The 27383-nt window shown below is 27.8% G+C and overlaps 3 protein-coding genes across 3 annotated transcripts in view; 2 read left to right on the top strand and 1 right to left on the bottom strand.

Annotated features, from left to right (window-relative positions):
- The first annotated feature begins 1046 nt into the window (after nucleotides 1–1046).
- Nucleotides 1047–8020, top strand: LOC136078343 (V-type ATP synthase subunit E 2-like). Its single transcript, XM_065793984.1, has 2 exons — nucleotides 1047–1695; nucleotides 7897–8020. The coding sequence occupies exons 1-2, from the start codon at nucleotides 1095–1097 to the stop codon at nucleotides 7926–7928; spliced, it is 633 nt and encodes a 210-aa protein (XP_065650056.1). The 5' UTR covers nucleotides 1047–1094; the 3' UTR covers nucleotides 7929–8020.
- A 2022-nt stretch (nucleotides 8021–10042) lies between these two features.
- The window catches only part of LOC100199281 (trifunctional purine biosynthetic protein adenosine-3), a 53618-nt gene continuing 36277 nt past the window's right edge, over nucleotides 10043–27383 (top strand). Inside the window, exon 1 of the mRNA XM_065793983.1 lies at nucleotides 10043–10679. Coding sequence (XP_065650055.1) covers nucleotides 10149–10679 — 531 coding nt within the window. The 5' untranslated portion in view covers nucleotides 10043–10148. The remainder of the gene's footprint in view (nucleotides 10680–27383) is intronic.
- LOC136077844 (uncharacterized) lies at nucleotides 19979–24151 on the bottom strand. The gene is made up of 5 exons (XM_065791996.1): nucleotides 23899–24151; nucleotides 21837–23731; nucleotides 21360–21635; nucleotides 20772–20787; nucleotides 19979–20370 (listed from the first exon to the last, which is right to left on the bottom strand). Exons 1-5 carry the CDS (start codon nucleotides 24149–24151, stop codon nucleotides 19979–19981), a joined length of 2832 nt encoding a protein of 943 aa, XP_065648068.1.

The raw sequence follows: 27383 nt of genomic DNA, 5'->3' as shown, positions 1-27383 counted from the left end.
AAAAGCAGGAGTTATCTTTTCATGTAAAGCTTTAAAAATAATTAAAAATGAAGGCTATCTATCGTCTAAATATGTTCAGACATTAAACTCTCAAAAAACTAACATACCCATAGAAACTACACGCCCTTACACCCATACACCACAAAAAAGAAATAACATCTAAAATAATTTTGTATGTGTGTGTTTTATTATAAAATACCTCCGTTCTACTCTAACCTATACATTATTATATTGGTTACTACTACTAAATTTGAAATTAAACAAAAAAATTTTATAAATCACACAAAAAATATCCTGAAACTATTTGACAACATTTTTGATTAGCTGGCTTATTAGCAATATGCCAATGTAGAGAAAACTTAAATATGCCATATGTTTCAGCAGTTTTTCTAGATTTAAGTTTTTTTCCACTCGCAGCTAAAACTGCACTTCATCCCATTTTGGATGATTGATTTTTCTTAAATCATTTCTTACCTTCTTTGTTTACATTAATAACTATTAACAATCAAAGTTCAGTTATAAAAATAAGAATTTTTTTGACTTTATTAAAAATTAAAAAATTGTTGTTTTAAATGAGAAAAATAATATTTTTGATTTAAAACAAAGTCATTAAACTGTAATCAGCCTCACCAAACGGTAGTAATATATTCAATTATATAAATAACTTGTTGTCCCGATATGCCCCACAAAAGTCATTTTACTAAAATTAATACTATTCAAAAAGTTCAATTCCAAATATCTTTTTAAAACCAGATTCTAAAAGAGGATAAAAAATAATGTTTGAAAAATATAAACTTTTTATAAATAAAGCAAATTCGCAATAGTCTTTTGTCGTTGTATTGCTTAAAAAAATACGCATATTTTGTTTTTCTAAAATAATTTTTTTTACAATAATAAATTTTTTTTTAAATTTTAAAATTTAAAAAAAAAATTTAAAAATTTTTTTAAAATTTTTATAAAAATTTTTTTAAAAATACGCAAATTTTGTTTTTCTAAAATAATTTTTTTTTTACAATAATAAACTTTTTTTGGCACTCTGGCTTTTGCGGAAGAAAGACGTGTTATTTAATAGCGAAAAGTTTTTACATAAAAAAATGGATATTACGATGAAAAACATCGAAAAAATGATTTCTAGTAAGCTTGAAGAACATAAAAAAAGTATTCTCAAAGAAACGGAACGCTTATTTAAAGACCAGGAAAAATCATTTACCTCAATTATCAGTGCAAATCTCAAAATTATCACAGATAGATTAGACATGCTAGAGAATGACATTATTAACAACAAATGTAAAATATCAAATATAGAAAAAGACCTACGTGACATTAAAGACAGCCTAAATTTTCAAGAAAATAACATCTCGGAAAAAATATCACAAATAAAGAAATACTACGACAAAGAAATCAATTCATTATATAAAAAATCCATCGAAAAAGCTGTTAAAGAAATTTTCAAAACAAAACTGAAAATACAAAGCGAAGTAGTGGTTGAACGAGCTCATCGTATCGGACAATTTGAAGACAACAAACCAAGAACATTAGTTATAAAACTTTTAAACTTCCAAGACAAAAACAAAATTCTCAATGCTGTAAAGTATCTTAAAGGAACTGACCTATACATAAATGAAGACTTCGCTCAAGAAACAATATATCATCGAAGAAAGCTCTGGGAAGAAGTTAAAAAACTAAGAAGCGAAGGTAAATACGCCATTTTAAAATACGATAAAATATTTACACGATATTTAAAAAAATAGCGCAACACACTTTTGTTTTACTGAGTAAACGCGTTCTAAATTTTACATTCTAAAATAATGGCAATAAAAAATAAAACAATAGATTTTGAAACGATGCGCTTTAATGTCTTTGAAACCGCGAATAATATACTCAATGACGCTGATACGCAAATTTTTCAAAAGTACAATTTTAACTCTCGTTATTTTGAAACAGAAACTTTCAAAACTGAACTTGAAGCTTATAAAAGTAATTTTACGGTAATTCACATAAATATAAGAAGCATAAATAAAAATTTTGACAAACTTAAACATTTCCTAATTGATTGCAATTATTCATTCAGTATGATTTGCCTAACAGAAACATGGTGTTCTGGTGAATCAATCCAAAATAACTCTAACTTTCAAATTCCAAATTATAAATTATTATCTTCTGAAAGGAAAGCATACAAAAAAGGAGGAGGGATTGCAACTAATGTTCGGAATGATCAAGTGATAAAAGTGAGAAAAGATCACTCCATTTCTAACCCCGATAGTGAGGTCTTTACAATAGAGATCATCAACTCCAAATTTAAAAATATTATAGTCTCTACCTGTTATAGGCCACCTGAAGGTAATATTAAAAAATGTTCTAATTATCTAAAAGAAATTTTTCTTAAAATCAATAAAGAGCAAAAAAAGTTGTTCTGTATCGGGGACTTAAACATAGATTGTTTAAAATACAAAGAGTGTCCGATCACTAAATTATTTTTTGATAACATGTTTCAACATTGTATTTTACCAATTATTAATAAACCCACACGGGTAACCTCGAATACTATTTCTGCTATAGATAACATACTAACAAACTCATTTCTAGATACCTCCTTAAAAGCAGGAATAATAAAAATTGATATAACAGATCATTTTCCAATTTACTTTACAATAAAATATGATACAAAAATAAATAATAACTCGAAAAAAAAAATTTATAAAAGAAAAATAAATAAAAATTCTATTAAATGTTTTAAAGACGCACTATCGGCAGTAGATTGGGTTAAAGTGTATCAAGAATGTAACCTTGGGAACACAAACTCTGCATATAATACTTTTACAGATATTTTTCTAAAACACTATAATAATCATTTTCCAATCAAAGAAAAAGAAATAAAAGCAAAACATTTGAGCTGTCCATGGATCACCAGCGGAATCAAAAAATCTTCAAAAACTAAACAAAGACTATATGTTAAATATTTGAAAAACAGAAATGAAGAAAACCTATCTACTTATAAACAATATAAAAATCTTTTCGAAAAAATCAGAAAACATTCTAAAAAAGTTTATTATTCTAAATTACTTCAAAAAACAAATGGAGATACCAAAAAAACATGGAACATCATGAAAGAAATAATAGGAAAAAAGTATATAAAAACAAACAGCTTACCAGATAGAATTATTATAAATGAAATAAAACACAACGATAAGAACTCTATTGCCGAACAATTCAACAATTTCTTCGCAAATATTGACCCTAACATGGCGTCTAAAATTCAAACCGCAAATAACTCCTTTGAAAATTATTTTACTGATCTAAATAGCGAACTAACGTTCAACGGATTAAGCTATGAAGAACTCGAAAATGCAAAAAAACTCTTTAAAAATCAAAAAAGCACCAGGAATTGATGAAATTTGTAGCAATATTGTAATGAGTATCTTTCCGATAATAAATAAACCCCTCTTCGAAATATTTAAATCTTCAATTACAACAGGAACCGTTCCAGAGAAATTGAAAATTGCAAAAATTGTACCAATATATAAAACTGGAGAACCATACTTACTAAACAATCATAGACCAATCTCAATTCTTCCTGTATTCTCAAAACTCCTCGAACGAATAATTTATAATAAATTATACCAATATATAACAAACAACAGCATCTTAAATACAAAACAGTTCGGCTTTCAAAAGCAACATGTAACCGAACATGCAATCGTAGATCTTGTAAATAGCATCAACTACTCATTTGTTAATAAAGAATTTGTTTTAGGAATCTTTATAGATGTATCGAAAGCATTCGATACTGTTGATCATGCTAACCTGCTAAAAAAATTGGAAAAATATGGCGTAAAAAATGTTGCATTACTCGGGTTTAAAATTTTTTTGCTAAACAGACAGCAATGCGTTAATACTGATGAAAATATCTGTTCAAAATTGCTTAAGATTAAATGTGGCGTTCCCCAAGGTTCCATTCTAGCTCCCTTATTGTTCTTAATATACATTAACGATCAAAAACATTGGCGTGCTATACAAAGCTAGACCAATGTTATCCCAAGAAAATCTAAAACATCATTATTTCTCATTTATACAGACCTATTATACATATGGTAATATAGCATGAGCAAGTACCAATAAATCCAATTTGAAATCACTTTATCGACGTCAAAAACATGCCGTTAGAATTGTCTATAAAAAAGACAAATTCACTCATGCTGAACCTTTGTTAAAACTCCTTAATGCACTAAACGTCTATAGAATAAACATTTATCAAAACTTATTGTTTATGCTGAAATATAAACTCGGGTTTGTCCCATCACATTTCTCAAATGATTTCTTTAAAAGCAATAGAAATAGATATGACACTCGAGAAGTAGGAAACTTTAATATACCGTTTAGAAAAACAAAACTATCGCGTTTTACAATTTCATATCGCGGTCCCTATCTCTATAATAAACTGATATCCGGAAATGCCATAATTACAAAATTAGATAACCTAAATTGTTTGAAAATCTTACTAAAAAAGTTCGTTTTAAATATAAACAATTATATGAACTTACACTAAACTAATACTGAAACTAGAGCCAAAATTAACGTTGAAACGAAAATCCCAAAAAACTTCAATAACAAATATTAATATAAAAAATATTTAAATCAAAAATAACTTTATTTATGCCTAACCATATATTTATGTGTACAAAATCTAGCATTTATAAAATATTTGTTATCTTACATTTTATTATATGTGAATCCAATATAAAAGGAACTACCATTATATTTTGTGAAACTAGAAACATGTAAAAACAAAAATACAAAAAGTATTACTAGTACAAGCGGTTTCTTGATGACAAGACCATCTGGTCTTCTGCAAGTTTCCCGCGTTCTTTTAATAATAATGATACCCTGCAGTTATATTTTTTGTATTCTATAAAGTTGTGAGATTTTATTTTTTCTCTTATCATTATATATTTTATAAACATTGTAAATTTGTATCAGTTATATGGATAGAATCACAACATTGTAAAGATAAAAAAACAAAAAAAAAAAAATAAAGCACAATAATTTAAAATGTTTTATCAAAAAAAAAATTTAAAAAAAAAAATTTTTTTTAGCTGAGATACAAGACTTCAGACATAACTGTCCCGCTATACCCCACTGTCCCGATATGCCCCGCTTTACCCTAATTTGTTATAGGGTTATGCGAAAATATAAATTAAAATAAGAAAACCAAAATAAGAAAATATAAATAAGAAAATATGAAATTAAAATAAGAAATTTAAAAAAACCCTGTAATTTATTAAATAAACTGATTCCTTGAGTTTGAAATGGCTGCCAACAAGCTTATATTTTAACTCTTTGAAAAAAAATTTAAAAATTCTTTGTTTTCTTATTTTGAAAAAAAATTTTAAAAATTTATGTTTTCTTAGTTTGATTTTTTTATTTTAGTTTATATTTCCGCATAAAATAATTTATTTTCCTCCATAACCCTGTTATACCAGCATATACTGATATTATCTTAAAAATGATAATGTACAGGGTGATTTAATCAAAAGTATAAACTTTAAATTAACATAATTAATTTTTTGATTGCAAATACATTACATGCGATAGTACATTTTAAAGCTCATTAAAAAGGAAATTTAATGTTAATAATTTCAAAAAAATTAAAATAACAGCATAGCCATGAGATACGATATTCAAAAACGCATATTTTTAACAAAAAAAATGGTCGAGTTGAAGAGCGTAAGTCTGGTTCAGAGAGCTTATAGAAGTAAATTTAAGAACAGACCATGTCCAACGGCAACAGCTATCACAAAATTATCTAAAAAATTTGATACAACCGGAACAATAATTGATTTGCCACCAAAATCGAGGAATGAGCGAGACATTCGAATTAATGCCAGAAATAAGCTGAAAGTACTCTTCTTCGAAGATCTTACATTGTCGATCAGAAAAGCCTCAGTTGATGTTGAAATTTCATACAGCCTTTGCCGTGATATTCTTCTCAAAGATTTACAACTCAAACCGTATAAATACCAGAGTGCTCATCAACTATTGCTACTTGATTATGAAAAAAGGGTCATTTTTGCTCAATGGTGGCTGGACTTGGAAAAGGATGTTCACAAATGGTTGATCACTACAGATGAAGCCTATTTTTACCTTACTGAGTCGATCAACAAGCAAAATAACAGAATGTGGCTGAATGAGAGACCTGAGGATTGGATAGAGAAACCGTTGCACGATGCGAAAGTTTTGGTTTGGTGTGTCATTTCCTGCCGAAAAATCTACGGACCCTACTTTTTCGAAGGAATGGTAAATCAAAAATTTTTTCTGGCCTAAGCACTATAGAGTTGAGAGTCACAAAAAATACTACTTTCAACAAGGTGGGGCTACTCCGCATACGGCTAATATGGTTCAAGAGTGGTTACAAAGTAAATTTGGGGAGAAATTCATTACCAAGCAACAATGGCCTCCACGATCACCAGACCTCAATCCATGTGATTATTTACTATGGGTTTATCTTAAGTCTAAAGTTTATAAGCCATTACCGAAGACTTTGGATGATTTAAAAGCGAACATCGCGAGAGAAATCCAAAAAATAAACACTTCGGCTTTGGAATCAACGTTTTTAAATTTTACAAAAAGATGTTATTTATTAATTGAAAAAATGGAGGTCATATTGATAAAAAATAAAAAATAAATTCTTATCACTCAATTTCCTTTTAATTTATCTTTAAAATGGTGTATCGGACTTAATAATCCGATTTGATCTACAATTTTTATTCATTTTTAAAGTTTATACTTTTGATTAAATCACCCTGTATTTAGCAAAACTCATTTGACTTCAAAGTTTAATGAAAAGATTACAGAAAAAAAAACGTTCTATTTCTTGATGTCGACGTGGGCAGAATTGTTTTTAGTGGGATCAATCTTATTTAAAACTGATGTACTAATTACACTCGGATCAAATAGCTTAAACTCCTTATCCCGAAAATTTCTGAAAATGAATCCAAACCAATTTTTTTTGTCCGAAAAAAAAACAAACTTTATGAAACGGACTGCTGTAAACCTGCACCACAGTTGGCAGTGATTGCGCCCCATACCATAACTGCTAGACATTTCTTTACAAAAGAAAATCACAACTTTTGTGGAGCAAAGTTGATAAAAGTATTGTATAAAGCAAGAAATTAAATAAACCCTTTTTACCCTTTAAACCCTTTTTACCCATTGCCATATAAATTATGCATACACTTCCTGGGATAATACCCATATATCTTGTTACCAGTTTATCGTCAGCAGAAGCATGTTTCTCGTCTTTTTTTTTTTAGTTTTAAAGATAGAAGCCTCTCTTATTTGAAATGAAAATTCTTAATATTTATCAGCTGAATATTTTTAACATACTTTGTTTTATGTACAAATGTTGAACTAACGTATCTCCTATTTCTTTTCATAATCTATACCTTAAAATGTAAGTAAATACAACTTAAAAAATGATAATTTAATTCAACAACCTTTTTTTAAAACAAATTTTGGAAAGTCAAGTATTTCATTTCGAGGAGCTTTTCTTTGGAACAGAATAGTTTTCAAAAACCTTTTTGGTTTTTTCTTCGAATAGAACTACCCTTTATTCAAAAAACAAACTAAAACAAATAATTTTATCTATCGATGACACATTTTTTTATTTTTAACACTTTTATGTCAAATGTCAAATACTTAATACAAATATTATATAACATATAATAGCTGATCGGATTCTCACCTTATGTTTTTATAAAAATAGTATTTTAGAAAGTATTTTTAGATAAACTTAAACAAATTTTTTCTTTTTTTTTTTATATATATATTTTTATGAGATTTTGTTCTTGATATTTTTCTGGTACTTTATTATTTTTAAGATACTTTGTTATTTTCTAGATATTTTGTTATTTCTTGAAATTTTTCGCTGATCTCTGCAACAAGACCTAAAAAAAAAGAAAAAAAAAAGATGCATTGTATCGATTATTGAAGGGTGAGTTTGGTGTAGACCATCCAACTATTCGAGCTTTTCAACTATTCGAATATCAAATAGAAAAATCTGAAAATATTCGAGTAATCGAATACTCGAATAATTTATCAAAAAGTTAAAAGACATTAAAAAAATAAAAAATAATGATAATCTAATTAAAAAAGTGTTTTATATTTTATTTTGAACGAGTTTATTATTTTATATATGTATTATTTTTTTTCTAAAAACATATATTTTAAAAATAAAAGAGAATTGAATGTTTCAAAATTTAGACTTGTTCTTCTTTTCGTTTTAATTGCACCTGCTGATGAGAATACTCTTTCAGAAGCTGTTGAGGTAGGGCGTATTGTTATTAAACCGTTATACAAAACGTCCAGCGTTGTCGACCGTTTTTTAAAAGAATCCAGTTGACGAAATTCTTTCTTCAATTCAATATATTTATCAATTTCGCTGCGATTGCTAACATGACAGTTTTTTGGTTCTGTAATAGAACTTATTGCATTTTGGAGTTCTTTTTGCAATCCGTCTGCAACTGGTGATGTTAATTCTATTAAATCATCTGCATCAGATGAGGTAGAATCATTATTAATTTGCTCTTCTTCAAACATTTGTGGATATATAACATTTGTTCCATAACTTTAACAACGAATAATATTGCTGCATTTTTTGATGAATATTTAAAATGAGCGTTAGAACTTGGTATATTTCCACTCTGCAGATAAATGATCAATGTCATTAAAACTGAATCTCTTCTTTCATCCATCCTTATTTTGATCGCATGTATCAGTTTTTTTGCTATATTAGTTTGCATTGGTTGCAACTTTTCAAACAAAAATTTGTAAACTCCTTCAGCAGTTATGAGATTTGCATCATTTTTACTTAATTCAGTAACAGCAGTTTTAACTGGTGCCAGAACATCAACAAGGTTTTGTAGCGCAAAATTATCATTTTCTGGAATTGGATCAATATTCAATTCGACTCAATATTCAAATTGTAATCGTGTTGCACCTACCACATTTGGCTTCACCAATATTTTTTTCGTCTTTCTTAAAAAACCTTGGATTTTTTTGACATGGCTAAAAAAACCAGAGATGAATTATCTAAGAAAATCTAAAAAATTTTAACTTACCACTTCAAATTATGCAACCACAAATTGTATATTATATTATATTTATTTAATTGTATATTATATTTATTTATTCACAAAATATTAAAAATTATTATTATTGATTATTATTAAGATTTTTTTTTTATGGAACAAATATGTATTTATATTTTTAAGCAATCTAAATAAACGACTGTTTTCTAAAAGCAAACAAAAATAATGTCACACAAAATAAAAACCATACAAAAATGCAATTTAAGTTTTCCACTTCAAGGTTATATAAAAATGCTGAGAATTTTTTCCGTTTGCAAAAAGAGAAATATTTTTTTCGTTTGCAAAAAGAGAAATTAACAGTACTTTTTTAAAAGCTTTTTTAAAAGCCTTTACATTTTTGAAATTATTCGAATATTGGAGAAAATATTCGAATATCAAATAGTAAAAAAACACGCAAATATATTCGAATATCAAGTATTCGAATACTCAAATTGGATGGTCTAGTTTGGTGGCCGGAAAACATTGACTTTGAGGCGTCTTAAAACTAAAAGGCACTAAAATTCATAGTAGGTAGCAGTTGAGTAAGTATTTGTGAGATTGAAATCTGTATTTCTTTTACAGTAAAAGGCGTATTATGTTGTCAGCTTTTAGAGTGGTAGTTTTTGGTCTTCCACAGGATGTGCCTAAATTAATGCCACCTGACTTGATGCGCTGAATGATATCAAGCAAAGTTGTCTTCAAGCGTGCAGCAATAATTTATTTTGATTTCCCATCTTCCATTTAAAGTTGTGCTTATGCACGTTTTGCAGTTTTTTGGTATTGATAAACCACGGAATGCGTGATTGTTTATTCTGTTCCCAGCACGCAGATTTTGTATTTAAATGTAATTATCTGTAATAATTATGAGTTATCAAATCATTTTGGTCATAACTGCCCCCCCCCTCCCTAGCGAACTTAAGGATTCAAAGCATTACTAGTTTCTTGTATTGCTTTCACTTTCATTATTACGAAATCTCACGCGTTAAAAATTTAAAAAAATAAAATTTGGTTTTAACAAAAGTAATGATAGAATCAAAGGTACTTATTATTGGATCAGGTGGAAGGGAAGATGCTATTGCTTGGAAGATTTCACAATCAGATAATGTTTCAAAAATTTTTATATCTCCTGGAAATGCAGGAACACGTTTACGTGAAAAGGCAACAAACATACATCTGCCGTTAGATGAACACACTTTTCTTATTAACTGGTGCAAAGATATTGGAATAGATTTAGTTATAATTGGTCCTGAAGGTCCTTTAGCTGAAGGGTTAAGTGATCTTTTTACTTTAAATCAAATAGATTGTTTTGGACCATCTCAGCTTGCTGCTCGTATAGAAACAAGCAAAGAGTTTTCCAAATCATTCATGGATAGGCATGGTATACCAACACCAAGGTGGAAAAGCTTTAAAAATGTTAGTGAAGCTAATAATTACATTAACTTAATTTGTCCAGATGAGATTGTTATAAAAGCTAGTGGATTAGCTTCTGGAAAAGGTGTTGTTTTGACTTCATCTAAAAACGATGCAGTAGAGACTGTAAAGCAAATGCTTGAGGTAAAAACAGTTCTTTGTTAAATTAAATAATTAAAATAGAAATAAAAAAATAAAATTAACCAATTAGATAAAACTGATAAATGGATATAAGAGAAATAATAGATACATTCACTTTTTTTTAATTTCTTGGTTATATGTTTTTAAATTTTATGAGTTAAAATTTTGTTATTTTATATTTTTATCTTGAAATATTTTGTTTTTTAAATTTTTTTCTTTTATGTATTCTTAAAAATGCCTCTACTACAAAAATCTTATGCAAAATCTAGATAAAATGTGTAATTTTTTGTTAACAGCACATGCTATTTCAGATGTGCAGATAATTGCTACAAAAAATAAATAGTAAGATTTACTTTTTGTCTCAGCTTGTTATTATTACATGCAGATAATTTTTTTTCATCATTCTGCTTGTTAAAATAACACACAAATAAAGTTTTTATGTATAGTAATTTCACTTGAGGAAAAATTCTGTTCAATTTACTAATCTTTAAAAGCAATTTAAAAAGTAATCTGCTCATAAATAAAGAGTTAATAATAAGTTAACAAGTTCTTTCAAAATTTTGTTTATAAATTTTTTACCCAATTTTTAATAATCTAAAAAAATTGCAATTTATTAGAATCAGTCCCGGTCAAAAACATTATATTAAAAAACTGAATATTTAATTAAAAAATTATTTGCAAAAAAAACAACCTTAAATTATTTTTAAGCAGCAGATAGGATTTAAGTTTTATTAAAATTATAAAAATGACAATAAATAACTATTTGTTTAAGTGTCAAGCATTTGTTTGAATTGGCTCATTATTGAATTGTTTATTATTGTGTCATTAAATTTATTCCAAAGGTTAATGACATAATGATTAAAGAAAATACAGTTGTTCGGACTTCTTATTGATTTCACAAACAAACTGTTTTCTTTTACCACCTAAAAAGCTGCACCTAAGCTGTACAAGTCAAAAGTTTAGTACGCCAATTGATGATGGCTCAAAAATTTATGATTTATAACTTTTGAATCAAGTTTCCTTTCCTATTCTTTGTTTTTTTTTGTTTTTAAATATCTTCGCTTCTGACAAGGCAATGTAAGAGTGAACGGTAAGTTTTTGTAACTTATTTATTAGAGTATTAATTAAGCTGCTTGTGATTTCTGTTAGACTTACTAGCTCAGATCGGTTTGTTGTCTTTCATTGTTTGTAATCTATACAATAACCATCATCTTCATCAATATCTTCTTGAGGTTAGAACTCATTTTCAAGATAATGTCTTAATATAAAATCTTCTGGACACAAAGAGCAACAATGTATAATGCAGTTCTTGTTAGCCCTATTACAAACAAGCATATCAATAAGTTCATGATAAACCTTTGATAATTCAACTTCACTAATCATTAACATATTGATAGTAAGTATGCATACAGTATGTGTGTGATCACACACACAATGTATTTGTACCAGATGCTCACACTGTAATACACCATTTTGGACAATTTGAGCAAAAATGAGAAAAATAAGTCTTTATATCAGGATAACTGGTTTTAAACTTTCATACAGTAAATACACATATGTAAAAATGAGATGTTTCCTTTCCTTTTTTTTTCTTCATGGAAAGATAAAATTTCATTTTTCAGCAGCAGTTTGCGTGATATCTGCACCATATAATTAGTAACATTAAATTCTTTTTCTATACATTTGCTAGACCAAGGTATTGGAACCAGTAGTAATTGAATTTTCTGATTCCATTTGAAAGTTGAGATTTTCTCTTTAATTTTTCCTATAAGTATATCCAAATCATTTGCTTTACATTTAACTTCCTTAGATAATTTATTGAAGGAATCTTCTTGGGTTAACTGATCAGGAATTTTATTTAAAGTCCTTGCAATGCCTAACTTTACTATTTTTTGAACATGTAATGATTTCTTTTAACTGAGAGCAACTCTTGAGTGACTATTCACAACATGCGTTTTGAGTGGACTTATGTTCATGGGCGTCAAAAAAATTTGAGATTTAAGAAGTTCATTATCTCCATCTTCATAAATCAGCTGCAAGTCGGTTCTTCTAGTCCATCATCATTAAATGATATCAATTTAATTTTACATTATGGACATATCTTTTCTCTAGAAAAAACATTAATACCGATGTTTTTTAATTTCCCATTTAAGAATTTCATTATCTTCATCTTCATAAATCTGGCTGCAAGTCGTTTCTTCTGATCATCATCCTTAAATGACATCAATTTAATTATACATTATGGACATATCTTTTCACCAGGAAAAACATAAATACCAATATTTTTTAATTTCCCAGCATGTTGTTTATAAATTTCTTTAAATCCTTTTATAAACCCAAAAACACAAGTGATAATTACTACTTCAGTGAGTTTTTTGCAAAAAAAATCTAGTAAATATAATTACAATAAATTTAAAAAAAAGCTTTGTGGCTAAGTAATAATACCTTTTTTTCTTTTTCTATTGTGTGAATTAAATGGATCATAGAAAAATATGTGGGTTGTGGAGTAATGATTTAAGTAAACATATTCATGGAAGCAAACCATAGCATTTTTATCATTTTCAATGCCAGAACAACTAATTATCAAGTCTTTTTCAACATCATTGAGACTTGAAATTTTCTTGATATCATTGGATTTCACTTCATTTTTGATATTTTGATTTTCACATCTTTTTTGATATCATTGGATGTTTGTGACAATTTTCTTTCTTTATTAATCCAATTGAATATCTTTCTTTATCATTATCATTTTTATATTCTTTTTTTTGTTATGTACAAAATAATATTAAAATAATTATTTGAACAATCGTAAATAAAAAATCCTTTATTAAATATAAAGTTTGTTTAAAGTAAAGATCTTTAATGTGAAATGCAAACAAGTTTATATATTAGAACTGTATCTGAGATTCTAAAATCTTTTTAAAAAAGTGAAAAAAAAATGTATATAATTTTTTTCATTATTAAATAACAATTTTTCTTAATTTTTTTATAAAACTTTTAATGCAAATAAACCAGATTCAAAAAAGAAAACCCCTGCAGTTTTTTTTTAATAAGAAGTTTGTTATATATAGAACCATAGGAAAAATTTTCAGAATCGTGTCTTTTAGACATCTCAAGACTTCTTTTTCTACGGAGCATCAAAAAACTTATAAAATGTGTTACACCATTTTGAAATTGAATTTTCATAGAGAAGCTTTAATTTTTTAATGTTTTTGGGTATCATTTTTGAGTTCCTCTCCCTAAAAAATAGTTAGGTACAATTTTTCAACACCATTTTATGCAAGTATTTCATAAGTTAAAGCTAATTGTGTTATGTAATTACCTTGAAAAATAAATGGCGCTGAAGAAAAAAATCAAAAAGGAGATTGGGACTGAGTATCGACATCTCTGAAACCGTAAAGAGTCAGAAACTAAAATTTGAAGTTTTCTTTCATTAATATAAGCTTATATTCCAAAAATCATCAAAATCTGAGATGACATGGTGCCGAGCACAAATTGAATTGAGCTGGAATGACTCTTGGTAATATCTCAATAAATAAATTGTTTTGATAATTTTAGTAAACTCAAAACTTATTTGCTAATAATTTTTTGTTTACAAAATAAACATAACTAGTCTTGGCACTAGAGAATCTCTTTAAAACGTAAAAAAATGTAAAAATTAAAATAGTGATAAATAAAAAAAAAGAATATGAAATGTTTAAGATTGTTTTAAGAAATTTTTTTTAAATACCAAATTTAGATTCTATCAATAACTTTTAATTTATAAGTTTAAATGATTTTTAATGTGGTTTGAAATTAAATTTAATTACAATGCAGTACTTTAAAATACTTTAAAAGTATCAAGTTATCAGGCACCTGTAACAATAAGATCTTAATAATTACAAAACAATAAAGGGATCCCAAACCCCCAAGACATGTTGTGTTCATATTAAAGAGGATGATAAAAAAAAATGTTTGGGCTAGATTATTTTGATTAAATATAAATAACAAATGCATACCAAGAAAAACAAACTTTTTAATTTTAGTTGAAGCTCGCCTTCTTCGTTTTGTTATAGGCCAAGAAGGCAGCATAATATACGTTGCAATATACAGACTTGATAATTTATTCAAGTGCGTTTTATTCCTAAGAGTTTTAGTACATGACATCATTGATTTTTTTTGTTTGTGTAAAAGATCGATTATGTAAACAAACATTTTCTTTAATATGAACACAACATGTCTTGGAGGTTTGTGATCCCTTTAAAAGCAAAGGGTTTTTTAAATATTTGTAAATGGCTTCTTTTATATTTATCAAGACTTTGTTGTCATAAAAAAAAGCACCTATTTCTTTTATAAAATAAACGCTCAATTCAAGTGAAAAAACTGTTATCAATAGTTTACAATAATACTTTTATCTACGCAAATTATTTCTAGTCTATACTTAGACTTATAAGAAAAATTTATTTGAATATATGAGAACTGTACTAAATGCAAAAGTTTTTATAAAAAATTGCGACAAGCAACTCAAAACCTTGGTGGTCAACCAACATTAACAAACTGGTTACTTTCATTTGCCAACTGTACAATGTGTATTTATTCCCTGAATGGAAATCTGTTTGCGTTTCTGCTGTTGGTGTGAGCTAGGTTAATGGTTATGAGATGGCATAAGTCAGCAAGAATTCTTTTAAAGATATTAATACAAATCTTCAATAGTTTAATGTGGCAGTGGTGTAGTGGTAGAGCGTTTGCCTCATAGGTGAGAAGTTCCAAGTTTGATCCCCACTATGTCCCTGATAGTATCATGCTCAACTTGTTTCTCTACGCAGCGGCCTTGTTATTCAAAGTTTGTGTTTTGGAGTTATCGATTTAAGAGAGGGTTGTAACCATAATTAAAGTCACCTCCTCGACTGTAGTGGCCTTCATGGTCTTGGGGAGGTGAATTTAAATTAAAAAAAAAAAACTAGTAACAAGTCTAGTAACTCTTCAATGGTAAAACTAATATTGAGGGCACTCAAGTTTGTTATATCAATTCCAATAATGTTTAAGACATTTTTATGGAAGTATTAAATCTTTTTTTTGTATATCAGTGTGCTAATAGCATAATATCTGTAGGCTTGTAGAAGGTTAGCCTGAGTGTGTCCAAATTGCTTAAGACGTTTGAGTAGATATGGTACTGATTTTATATTATTGTGCACTTTTGTCCATTGGTCACCCCAAATTTCAAAATTCTCATTGAGCATGATTCCAAGGTATTAGTGGCTGTTGACTAATTTAAGATAAGGTATAGCTTGAATTTTAGATCAACTGGGATTAATTCTAATGGTTTTACATTTAGAACTATTATTTTCATTCCATTGACCGCAGACCATAGTGCAACACCATCTACAATGAATTGAGGTAAGTTGGCAGGAACTTTATTCTAGATTATATAAGTCAAGAAGTCATCAGCATACATAGGTGGTGTTAATGTCGAAAATATAAACAAAGGAACAAGATTGAATCAAGAAGGTTACCTTGAAATACATTAGTTTCATTACATTTCCAGTCAAATTTAATTCTTCGGCATTGCTTAGATAAGTAGGCTGCAATCCAGGAAGTGAGCCAGCTAGATAGAATGTTCATTAACTTTAGATTTAATTTGTCATGACTGACAAGATAAAATGCTTTTGCAAAACTTAAGAATATTGCAAAAATTGATTTGTTTTATCTTGTACAATGTCCTGGAAAAAAATCAAACTGTTAAAGGCCCATATGTGCTTGGTGTGATGGATAATGAGTTTGGTAATGTGTTCAAAAACATTGCATTATGTGGATGTAATGGCAATGGGACAATAGTCATTAAATGATAATGGGTTAAATATTTTTGGAATTGGTGTTATGTTCACTAACTCCCTTATGTCAGGTAGGTAACTGTTTTCTATGAGGCGATTAAATAGGATACAGAGTGATGGGGCAATTCAAAGCAAGCAGATTTGTGTAAAAGCAGAGAAAGATCATTGGGTCTTGACGATTCTATATTTAGTTTGTTGAGTTGGTTCAGAATGTTATTAAGGGTAAAAATGGGGGTTATTTCTTACTGATCCAAACACTTTGAAAATGATCAATTAATTAGTTTGCTAATGTTTCAGAGATAGAGATGTAATGGTATTGGTGCAGATGGTTGGTAAGTGAGTGGTGTTGATGTTAAAGCTAATTTGTTTAACATCAACACCACCTGTGTTGGTGAAGAGTAAAGACACTACAGATCTTGTCTATTGCAAATGCTCCAGTGAAAGGGTGCATCAGAGTTATCATTATGAATTTTATTATTAAGAGTGTTGCTGTCTTTGCGTAATTGATATTCAAGTTCTCTTTCAGCAGGTGATAAGTCAAGATTGACTCTGTAGTTCTTGAAAGTTTCATGTGTAGCAAGTTTGCTAGAGTTCATAAGAGCTTTTTAATTGGCAACGTTCTTAAATTCTATAACAATGGGGTAGCAGTTTGATGATTTTGATCTATTTTAATTCTGTACATCACTTTTAAATACAGTTTTAAAAAGTTTAAACAATTTACTTACATTTATTGTCTTCTTTTATATTTATTTTCATTCTCAAATTATAAATGTAAAAAAAAAAAAAATGCTTTATAGTATTAAATTTTCAACAAAACTTTTTCAACAGTTTCCACAATCCTCTTATAACTTTTTAAATATCTGAAATGACTTTTTTTATGATGACTAATGATAAAAGCACTATATATTGTATGAAATGTTTTTGAATATTTAAGTTTTTAAATGCAATAGTATTTTAAAACTAAAAGTTTTATTATACTTGAAAATTTTTTTTGAACTTTTTTACATAAATATTTGTCTTATGATTTTATATTATAGTTTTAGTCATTAAATAAATTTTAATGTGTAAATTTTAAATAAATTTATAGTGATTTAAAATTGCATCAAATATGATTTTTAAGGCTTTAAAAAACTTATTTAAATTGATAGCTTTTAAATGATCAAATTGTTTTCGATAGCTTTTTTTTTTAATCAGAAAGACTTGCTTGGCTTGCTAATTTTGGTCAAATAGAATATTAGTTAAAAGAACCTTTGATGCAATATGCTATTTTAAAATTAATTTAAATAAGCAACAAAGACCTTTAAAGGGCAGAGTGAGATTTGTTGACCGTGCGAGTGTATCAAGTAAATTTAGGCAGCGAATTTAAATATCTAGTATACTAGTAGTTTAAATAAAAAAATATATATTTAAATACATAAATTAATTTTTTTTTAATTTACAAGTACAAAAGTTACATAAATTTTGTATTTGTAAATTAAATAAATATATATTAGTTTTTGTATTTATAAATATTGTTTTTGTAAATTAAACTTTTCTATTTATAAATAAAATTAAAAATTATTATAAAAATTTATGTATATTTAATTATCTTCTTTTACGTTTTATGCAAATATAACATAAATAATACGTTTCTTTGCAAGATTCATTTATGATTTTTATATTGTTGAAACTTTTGGTGTACTATACCAGCGAATTTTGTTTACCAAAAGTAATTTTAATTCCTTTAGTATAAAAATGTTCTTAACTTATTTTAAAGTATATCATTTATTAAAATGCAAAGATCTTTGTAACTTTTCAAAATTAAGATAAACAGTAAAAATGTAAATAAAGAGTTTTTGAATTATAAGAATAAATGTTTGCTCTACAGCTGACTCGCCAACTTCTGTGAATGAAAGATTTTATCAAGCATTACATATCTAAGGCTTTCGACAAAGTTTGGCATGTTGATCTTCTCCATAAGCTTGTTTCATATGGTGTTTCTGTGAAAATTTTATTAAAGTCATCCTCGAAGGCCAACACTTTTCTATATTTCCAGTAACTTCTGGGGTACCTCAAGGTTCTATCTTTGGTCCTATTTTGTTTCTTATCTTTATTAATGATCTTCCCGACAACCTTACATCTAAAGTAGCTCTTTTTGCTGATGACTCAACTTAATACTCCTGTCTTGACAAAAATTCTTCTCTTTTCAATCGCCTTAGAACAGGCAGTCAATTTTGAATCTGATTTCACTTCTGTAACAGATTGGGGCTCACAGTGGCTATGATTTTAACTACAGCAAAACTCAGTTATTTACTGCAAACAACTATTGTGGTACTGTTGACATTTTCATATTAATGAATGGGAACCTTCTCACTGAGTCCTCTTCTTTACGTCTACTTTGATTATCATTTACTGACCTTTAATGGAAACCATATATATAATCAATTGCTAAATTAGCATCTGCTAAGGTTGCTTCTCTTTATTGTGCTCACCATTTTCTCTCTCCTGATTTCATTCTCTACCTCTACAAAACTTTTAGTCTCTGTGTGGAATACAGTTGTCATATTTTGGGCTGGTTCTAATGATACTCTTCCTTTTCTAGACAAGGTCCAAAAACCTATTGTAAATTTAGTTGGACCCAGTCTATCTGCTAAGCTTGAGCCTCTTTCCCATAGTAAAGTTGTATCTCTTTCTCATTTCTACAAACACTATCATGGTCGCTGCTCAAAGGAGCTATTATCTCTAGTTCCATCAACTAAAACTCGTTCTCGCTTGACTCGTCATTCATCAAAGTCTCATTCTTTTACTTTATGCTCCAAAAACTTTTATTTGTCTAGCTTTTTTCTCCACACTTCAACCCTTTGGAACTCTCTCCCATCTTCATGTTTTCCTGACTCATACAACCTTCAACTTTTAAAGTCTTCTGTCAACTGTTTCCTTGCTCCATAACTAGTAAGTGACCGGGGACCCGGCCCCGGCTAAAAACAAAGGTTTTTGCAAACCCGGCCCCGGCTAAACAAACACAATTTGCAGGGGTTACTAGCTGGGGCTGGATTTTTGTTGTTGTTGTTGCTGTTTTTTTTTACTTTGTTCAAATTAAAATTTGTTATGAAAGTTTAAGAAAATATAAGAAAAAGTCACAAAAATAATATATACAAATATAATGTAATTCATAAATCTTTACAATGATAAATAAGAAAGAACAAAGTAGATCAGATGGATATATGGTGTCTTTAAAAGATAGGAAAAGAAGCAATGACCTTAGAGAGAGAAAGAGAGATCAGAGAAAATGATAATGATGCCAATGATTAAGATGATGATGATGATTGTCATCATCATCATCATCATCATCATCATCATCATCATCATCATCATCATCATCATCATCATCATCATCATCATCATCATCATCATCATCATCATCATCATCATTATCATCATCATCATCAATATCACCGGATTGTCATTTGGGTTTAATTGATTCTCATTCGATATTAGTCTAATTGGGAATTGTTAATCAAGATTAACAAGTTCTTTTACTTCAGCAATTTTTCGTAATTTATTATAAACATCCACATCATCATTCGTACACAAAAATTCGTTAATTAGATCAGTAGATTTGAAGCTCAAACATGTAACAATATTTCGACATTTCTTGAGCAATTTTAAGACTTCGGAACATTTGTTTAGACCATCAGAAACCAGAAGTAAATTCAGCACATGAGCTAAGCAATGTTGTGGCTCTTCACAACCCAGTTGACTAGAAGTCTTCATCATATTTGCAGCACCATCGTAAACATTATGCAAATGTAACTCTCCATACTGCTTGCTAAACATATCTTTAATAACATTCTTCATAAAATCTGCAATATTTTCTGCTGTGTGGTTTTCCAGTGGTGTACAAGCTAAAGTAAAAATTTTTCTATCCCATTCACTGGTTATTACTGAACACTTTACACCTATATATCAGGGTGTTAGCCAGCCTGATGGCGCCGCGTATAACGCGGTTTCCTAATTGGTTTAAAATTCCCAAAGGAGTAAAAATTTTTCAAAAAACACAAAAAAACACAAATCTGCACCCTACATCACCAAATTTTTTGAAACTTGGCACAAATGTTTAGAGATATATATTAGCAAAGACTGTAAAATTTTTTCATAAAATTCCTATTCGTTTATAACTTAATGCAGCTTGAAGTTTTCTTGATTTTGACTGTAAAATGAGGGGGGAAAAGTGCCGAAAGTTATTCCATTTACTTTTACCCTTATAAGGTGCTTGTAGTAATGCTACAGTTCTGAAATTTTGTACCAAAAGAGTTTAAAACCTGTTTAATCCAAAAAATATAGGTTTTTATCTGTCAAAAGAAAACAATGTACTTTATTTTACCATCCATAAAATACACTCAATTATGCCGATACAAAAGGGCATTGACAATTATAGCTATAAAAAAAGTCTGACTGATAGAAAACAAATTTAATTTTGATTTTCTTAAAGATAAGATGAACATCTACTTTTCGAACCAATTTTATTTTGGCCTTACATTTACTTAAGGAATTATTGATGATTGATGTGGACACAAAACTTTGTGATATTTATTAAACCAGACACTCAATCCCAACCTTTTACCAATCAATCAAATCAGAAATTAACAGTTTAGTTACTTTTTTTATTTTTTTATTTTCATGTTATTTAAAATTGTAAAAAAATATAAAAAAGAAATACTCAATTTTAGTGATTTTATACATGCTTTACATTCACATTATTTACAAGTTGTACACATAAGCATAAGGTCTAAGTATGGATAAGACATAATAATCTCTATTTCCTTAGGAAAACAATTTTTTTAAAGTCGTCTTTGGCTAAATAGTAGCAAAGCCCTGTTTTTGTTATTGGTACCTCAACTTTGCAAATGATGTGGACATTTGGAATCCAGCATTGGCTATCTATTGGTGGCCATTTAAACAACCGTGCAGGACCATTCGGACACATCAATTTTACAAGCACGTCTTTTTCTTTCAGATTAATATCTTCAATGACTCCTATCCACCACTTTTGTTCATAGGAAACACAGGCAAAATCACCTGGTACTAGGTTTACAGTTGTTATCTGGACGTTTCCAAAGTCATGAATTAAAGCAAATTCTTCATCAACACTGCATAGCTTTGTGCCTACCTAGCAAAATAATAACATATGCATTTATTCATTTTTGTTAAAGATGTTTTATTAAATGCATTGAAAGGAAATTGCGAGCCCAAAATAAAATATAAATATTTTTGACAATGATCTGCTCAAATCAAAAATCTATTTGATCAACAAAAGTTATGCATGTTTTTTAAAAGATAGTAAAAGGTATATTAAACATATATTTTTTACCTTTTGATGGCCAAGTGGTACAAATTGATGGTAACTACGTGTTCCAGGTATTGTTGTTGCAGTATCCAATCGTTCTTTAAGAGTGTTTCTCACCAAAAATAAATCTTCTGATGAGATATATATGAAATGTACACCTTCAATGTTTTCATGGCAATATTTATACATTGCTTGTGGAGATAGAATATAATTACCCATATCTCTTTGCAAGCTTGCTAGTTTTGCTAAACGTTTGACTGTACCACCTATCCCATCACAAGGTTGTTTACCGTGGCTAGTTGCAAAAAAGTTCCATTTAGCAGATAATCCAAAATCTTCAAGATGGAAACAAAGATTTAAAATATTTTTGCAATTCTTATATTGACCTGCACACCCATCAGAAAAGTATTCAATATTTTTTATTTGAGGCAGATTTGTTTTTATATCATTGCTAACAACATCAATAATTTTATATACCATGTTCACATCATGGATCATATCATCCGAAATAATACAATAAGATTTGTGCTTGAGAATACCTTCTTTTTTGAAATAAATAATCACAGGATGAAGTGTACATTGTAAATTTGTCCAATGAAAGCTTTGCACTTCATCTTGAACTACAAATTTATAGTTTTCCGAAAAATCACCCAAAAATAATGCTGTTACCTCATTCATATTTTCTTTTCTTGATCTCAGGTATGATGCTTGACTTTTTGCTAAATAAGAATGTGGTGCGAGTTTTTCCATTTTTCTACATACTAATTCGATGTATTCAAACACTGGCTCTTTATTATGTGTCAAGTTTGACCTATCTGTTGTTGTCCACTGATCAAATTCTACCTCCTCATCATCTTCAAATTCTCCAAGTAAATCATAAAGTTTTTCAACCAATACATTCTTAGTTGCAGGGCATTTTTCACATTTCCGCATCATACAGTCTTTATTAGTTATATCACACACAATATAAGGTAATAATTCTTTGTATGTTAAACCAAGAGGATGTAAAAGCAGTTTCAAATTCTGATGAATAGCACAGACGCATACAGAATGTGTTCCTGAGGCACCAACAGTAATACACCATTTAGGTCGCAATGTGCAAAACCTTGAAAATCCTATTTTTATTTCTGGGTTCTTGGTTTTAAAGGCAACAAACAATTCCTTTAAATTGCATAATAGCAAACATTTTTGCGTGTGAACATTTTTCTTTATGCTTACATAATCCTTCTTACCAGGCATTATACGGCTATGTTCATCATCTTCATAAAAAGTCTTGACCAGTTGAACTGTTACATCAGGAAGAACTTTTCCTAATTTTGGATTAGGCATAGTTAAAATACCTTTTTCTAATGCCAACTTATGTGCAGTTCGAGCTACATAGTTTGTTACATGTAATGTTTCAGAAACCTTTTTTATTGACCAGTCTGTTGGAGCAAGTGTCGTCAGTTGTATTTTTTTAGATATTGCTGTAGACTCTGCAATTTTGTTAGTTAGTGATACCATCATGTTATCAAACAAGTTTGCGTTTTCAATATACTCGTTAACAAAATTTGACTGCTCTTCAAAACTTTCTTCTGATATATTAAGGGAAGTGGCTACCTTTTTTTTAATGGAGGTTGTTAATGCTGTCAATTTTCGTTTACCTTCTCTGATTTTACCTGACTTATGCAATCCTTTGACCTTAATAGGAGATACTCCAGCAAATGTAAAGTGTGTATCCACACCTTCTTTTTTATTTTGAATGGACGTTTCACTAACAATATCAAAATCTTCATCATTTTTATTTTCACTCGTACTTTTTGATAAACGTTTCATAACTTTACTTCGACAGGTTGGACACAATTTCTTTCCAGGTGTAAGATTTAAACCTATAGTTTCTGCTTCTAACACAGTATGCATTGTAATCACACGTAGTGATGCTGAAAAAAAAAGAGTAATTACATTACTTAAATAACGTTATTTATACTATGTAATTATATTACTATAAAATTAGTTATATTTTTAATTATGATAATTATTAAAAAAACTTATAAACAATTTATTAAGAATGATATTATTAATGAAATATAAATGTATAAATTTTTACCTCTACACACCTTTTGGTGAGTCAGAAATGGATTACAACAACTTTTCTGATTACCCTCATATCTTACAACTAACATATCATAATGATGTGTGCATATGCTAGTGATTTGTTCTTTTTTCATATTTGTTCGTTTTACAAGTAGTTTTTTAACATTGCTGTCAATATCTTCAATCAGATTTCTTACTTGGGTATATGACTGTTTATAACAAGCTCCATAATTGTTTACAAAGCAGCAATTTATTTTGTTATCCATATAAAACTATAATGAGTAATCTCAGTCTAAACACTTAAAAACAAGAAATCTTAAATACTATGTCCTACCAAGTAAATCACACTTAAACACAAACAATATGTCCACTATAAAAATTTAAGTTGTATTTATAAGGAACATATTGCTTGAAGAAATAGCTATTTGTTCTAACAGACATATTTTAAATGCCTAAGTACCTACTAATTATTGCCAATTCTCTACCAACTATTTACAAAAATTTTGTGTGAAATTAAAATATAACCAAATATAATTTTATTTAGCTATATAACTTAACATGGTTATATTTATTAGAAATTTGTATGTCATTTTATTACTTTTTTTTTTATTGATGAGATAATTACTATTTGATTACAATAAAACAATTAAGAATAAAAGGTTATATAATATTGTTTAACTTAATGACATAACTATTATGTAACAAAAATGAAATAACTATTATGTAATGAAAATAACAACTAACAAATTTATAAATTTACAAAATGTTGAACTATATTTTGTAATAACTTTGTAAATAATTTAATCATGTATACTGTTTTTTTTAATCAACTAACTCTAATAATTATAGTCAGTTGATTTAAAAAAACATAATTATATAATTAATTTATAGATTATGATTAATTAGACCAATTTAATTTAAAAATAAAAATAATTGTATTTAGTTCAATATCAAAATACATTTGCGAACTTTTTTTTTTTTACAAAATTTTTTTAGAAAAATTGAAAAACCAAAACATTAATAACTTCTCGACAAAACATAAGGCCAATAAAAATTTGGTTCGCAAAGTAGATATATGTCAAATATTTAAGAAAATTAAAACCAAAAGTTTTTTCCATCAGTCAGGTTTTTTCTAGAGCTATACTTGTAAATGTCCTTTTTTATTGTTGTTAGTAAGTGCGTTTTGTGGATCTAACAATAAACTATATTCTATTGTTTTGACAGATATGAGACTATGATTTTCAGATTCAGCTGATTTTAAACTCCTTTGGTACCAAATTTTAGATTCGCAACATTACCATAAGCTTGTTAAAAGGATAATAGTAAACTAACCTATTTCCAACACTTTTCCCCCCTCATTTTTCAGTTAAAAACTAACTAACTTCAAGTTGCTGTAACTCTTAAAGGGATGAGAATTTTTTGAAAAAAATTTACATTCTTCCCTAACTTATATTTTTAAACCTTTTTGCCAAATTTCAGCGAATTCTGTGATGTAGGGTGCAACCCCTTGCTTTTTGAAAAATTTTTACCCAAAGGTTTTTAAGATCATGGTAAAAAAAAAATGAAATCAGTCTCAGATTTAAATTGTTGTGCTAGACTAGTAAAAAACGCAATTAGTACGCGCGACAAGGAAATGAATTAAGTTAATCAATAAAGAATTAAGATTGATTTTTTAAAGTGAAAAAAAAAGTGTCGTCATTAACAAGCAAGATCATTCATTCAAAAGTTGAAAAAAAAATGTTTTTAATTTTTAATTGACGTCAGTTATTCTCCAGTTAAAATTATTCAATACGTTTAATAAATTCTTTTATTAATTTATTTTTGTTATTTAAAAACTCTTTATTTACATTCTTGCTTTTTATCTTAAGTTAGGAAAGGTACAAATAAAATTTGCATATTAATAAACATTATAATATAAAATAAGTTAATAACGTTTTTATATTAAAAGATTTATTAATAATTTCGGTAAAATAAGTTAGCTGGGAAAGTAAACCGAAAACAGACAAAAAAAATCAAAAATAAAACTTGCAATGAAATGTATTATATATGTTATATTTGCGTAAAACATAAAAGAAGATAATTAAATAATATTATAATATTATTAATTATTAACCAATGTTTACAATAATTACAATAATTAATTTTTTTAAATTTACAAATTCAAAATTTACTTAGATATTTAATGTATATTTATAAATTGAAAAAAATCGATCTGCCCCTTAAATGTCTTACTTACTCGGTGTAGTTAAGGTAATTTTAAAATACTATAGCGTCTGTATGATATTTTGTTGACTACTACATATTTCTGTTAAATGATCAGGTCTGTGAATCATAAAAAGACGGAAAAAATAAGATGATAAATTTTGCGATATCATAAAATATAAATATTTGAAGCGAAAAAACCCAGATTGTAGATTTTTTTTTTAAATCTTCTTAAAATCCTAATTCACTTGTCCAAATTCGTATAAGATTTTAGATAAATACGATTTTTAGGTAAAATGAACATCATAGATTTAAAACTTTTAACGTTTATTGGCGCTTTTTCTTGATTGCAAGTTCTTTTTTGGTCGGAATTCTTGTATTTTTTGTAAAAATTGATAGAAATATTGTATTTTGACAACTATATAAAGCTAATAGGTCAGAAACAATTAGAACTAGGATCTATAGTAAATTAAGGCACTTTTTCAAAAGATTTTAACTAAATTCATGTTAACGTCGATGAGCTAAAGTGATCTAAAAGCTCCAAAATGGTATTCTTTGTATTCACAATTAGGGGTAGTAAAAAGGATTAGAATATTATATAAAAAAGAGAAAAATTCTTCATATATTAAAAAAACCTGAAGCGAAAAAAAATATAACGTCTAAAGCTTTTGTTTGGACATAATACGCCTATAAAATCATGCCAATTTCAAATAAATAAATTCGAATAATTTGTAAATCGCCTTAACTACACCGAGTATTTAAATAAAAGTAGCATTATATTTGACGGAAATTAGCGAGCCAACCAATTTTTCAATAAAAGGTTATTAAAATTTCGGAAACTTTAATATAACTTTCACTTAAAAGCTATCGATTTAAATAAGTTTTTTACTATTTGAATTTATCTTATGATAAAAATTGTAATATAAAATATGATGAACAATAATACGATTACCTATGTTAGAAAGTTAAAATTTTTTTTTAACTATTTAAAAATTTTTCGTTTTAAAATACTAAGTATTTTAAATCTGATATATTCAAAATCTTTCCATATAATTAGGGTTGTCAAACGTCTGGATTTTACAAAAATTACAATTTTACACATTTTACAAACCTGTAATAATTTTTTTTTTAGTGTTTTCCTTCGTAAAAGCCGTAAAATTCTGGCATTCCAAAGTATAATGTATAGTTTTTTTATCGACTGTCATTAAAAAGTTGTTTTAGCAAGTTAAAAAGTTACAAGAGGATCTTGGAAATCGTCAAAAATGTTTTGTTCAAATTTAAATACTATTTAGCATT

Source organism: Hydra vulgaris, chromosome 03 (genome assembly GCF_038396675.1).
Source record: "Hydra vulgaris chromosome 03, alternate assembly HydraT2T_AEP".
NCBI classification, from domain to species: domain Eukaryota; kingdom Metazoa; phylum Cnidaria; class Hydrozoa; order Anthoathecata; family Hydridae; genus Hydra; species Hydra vulgaris.
Note: the sequence above shows the minus strand (reverse complement) of the source record. Positions and strands in the feature narration are given on the sequence as shown.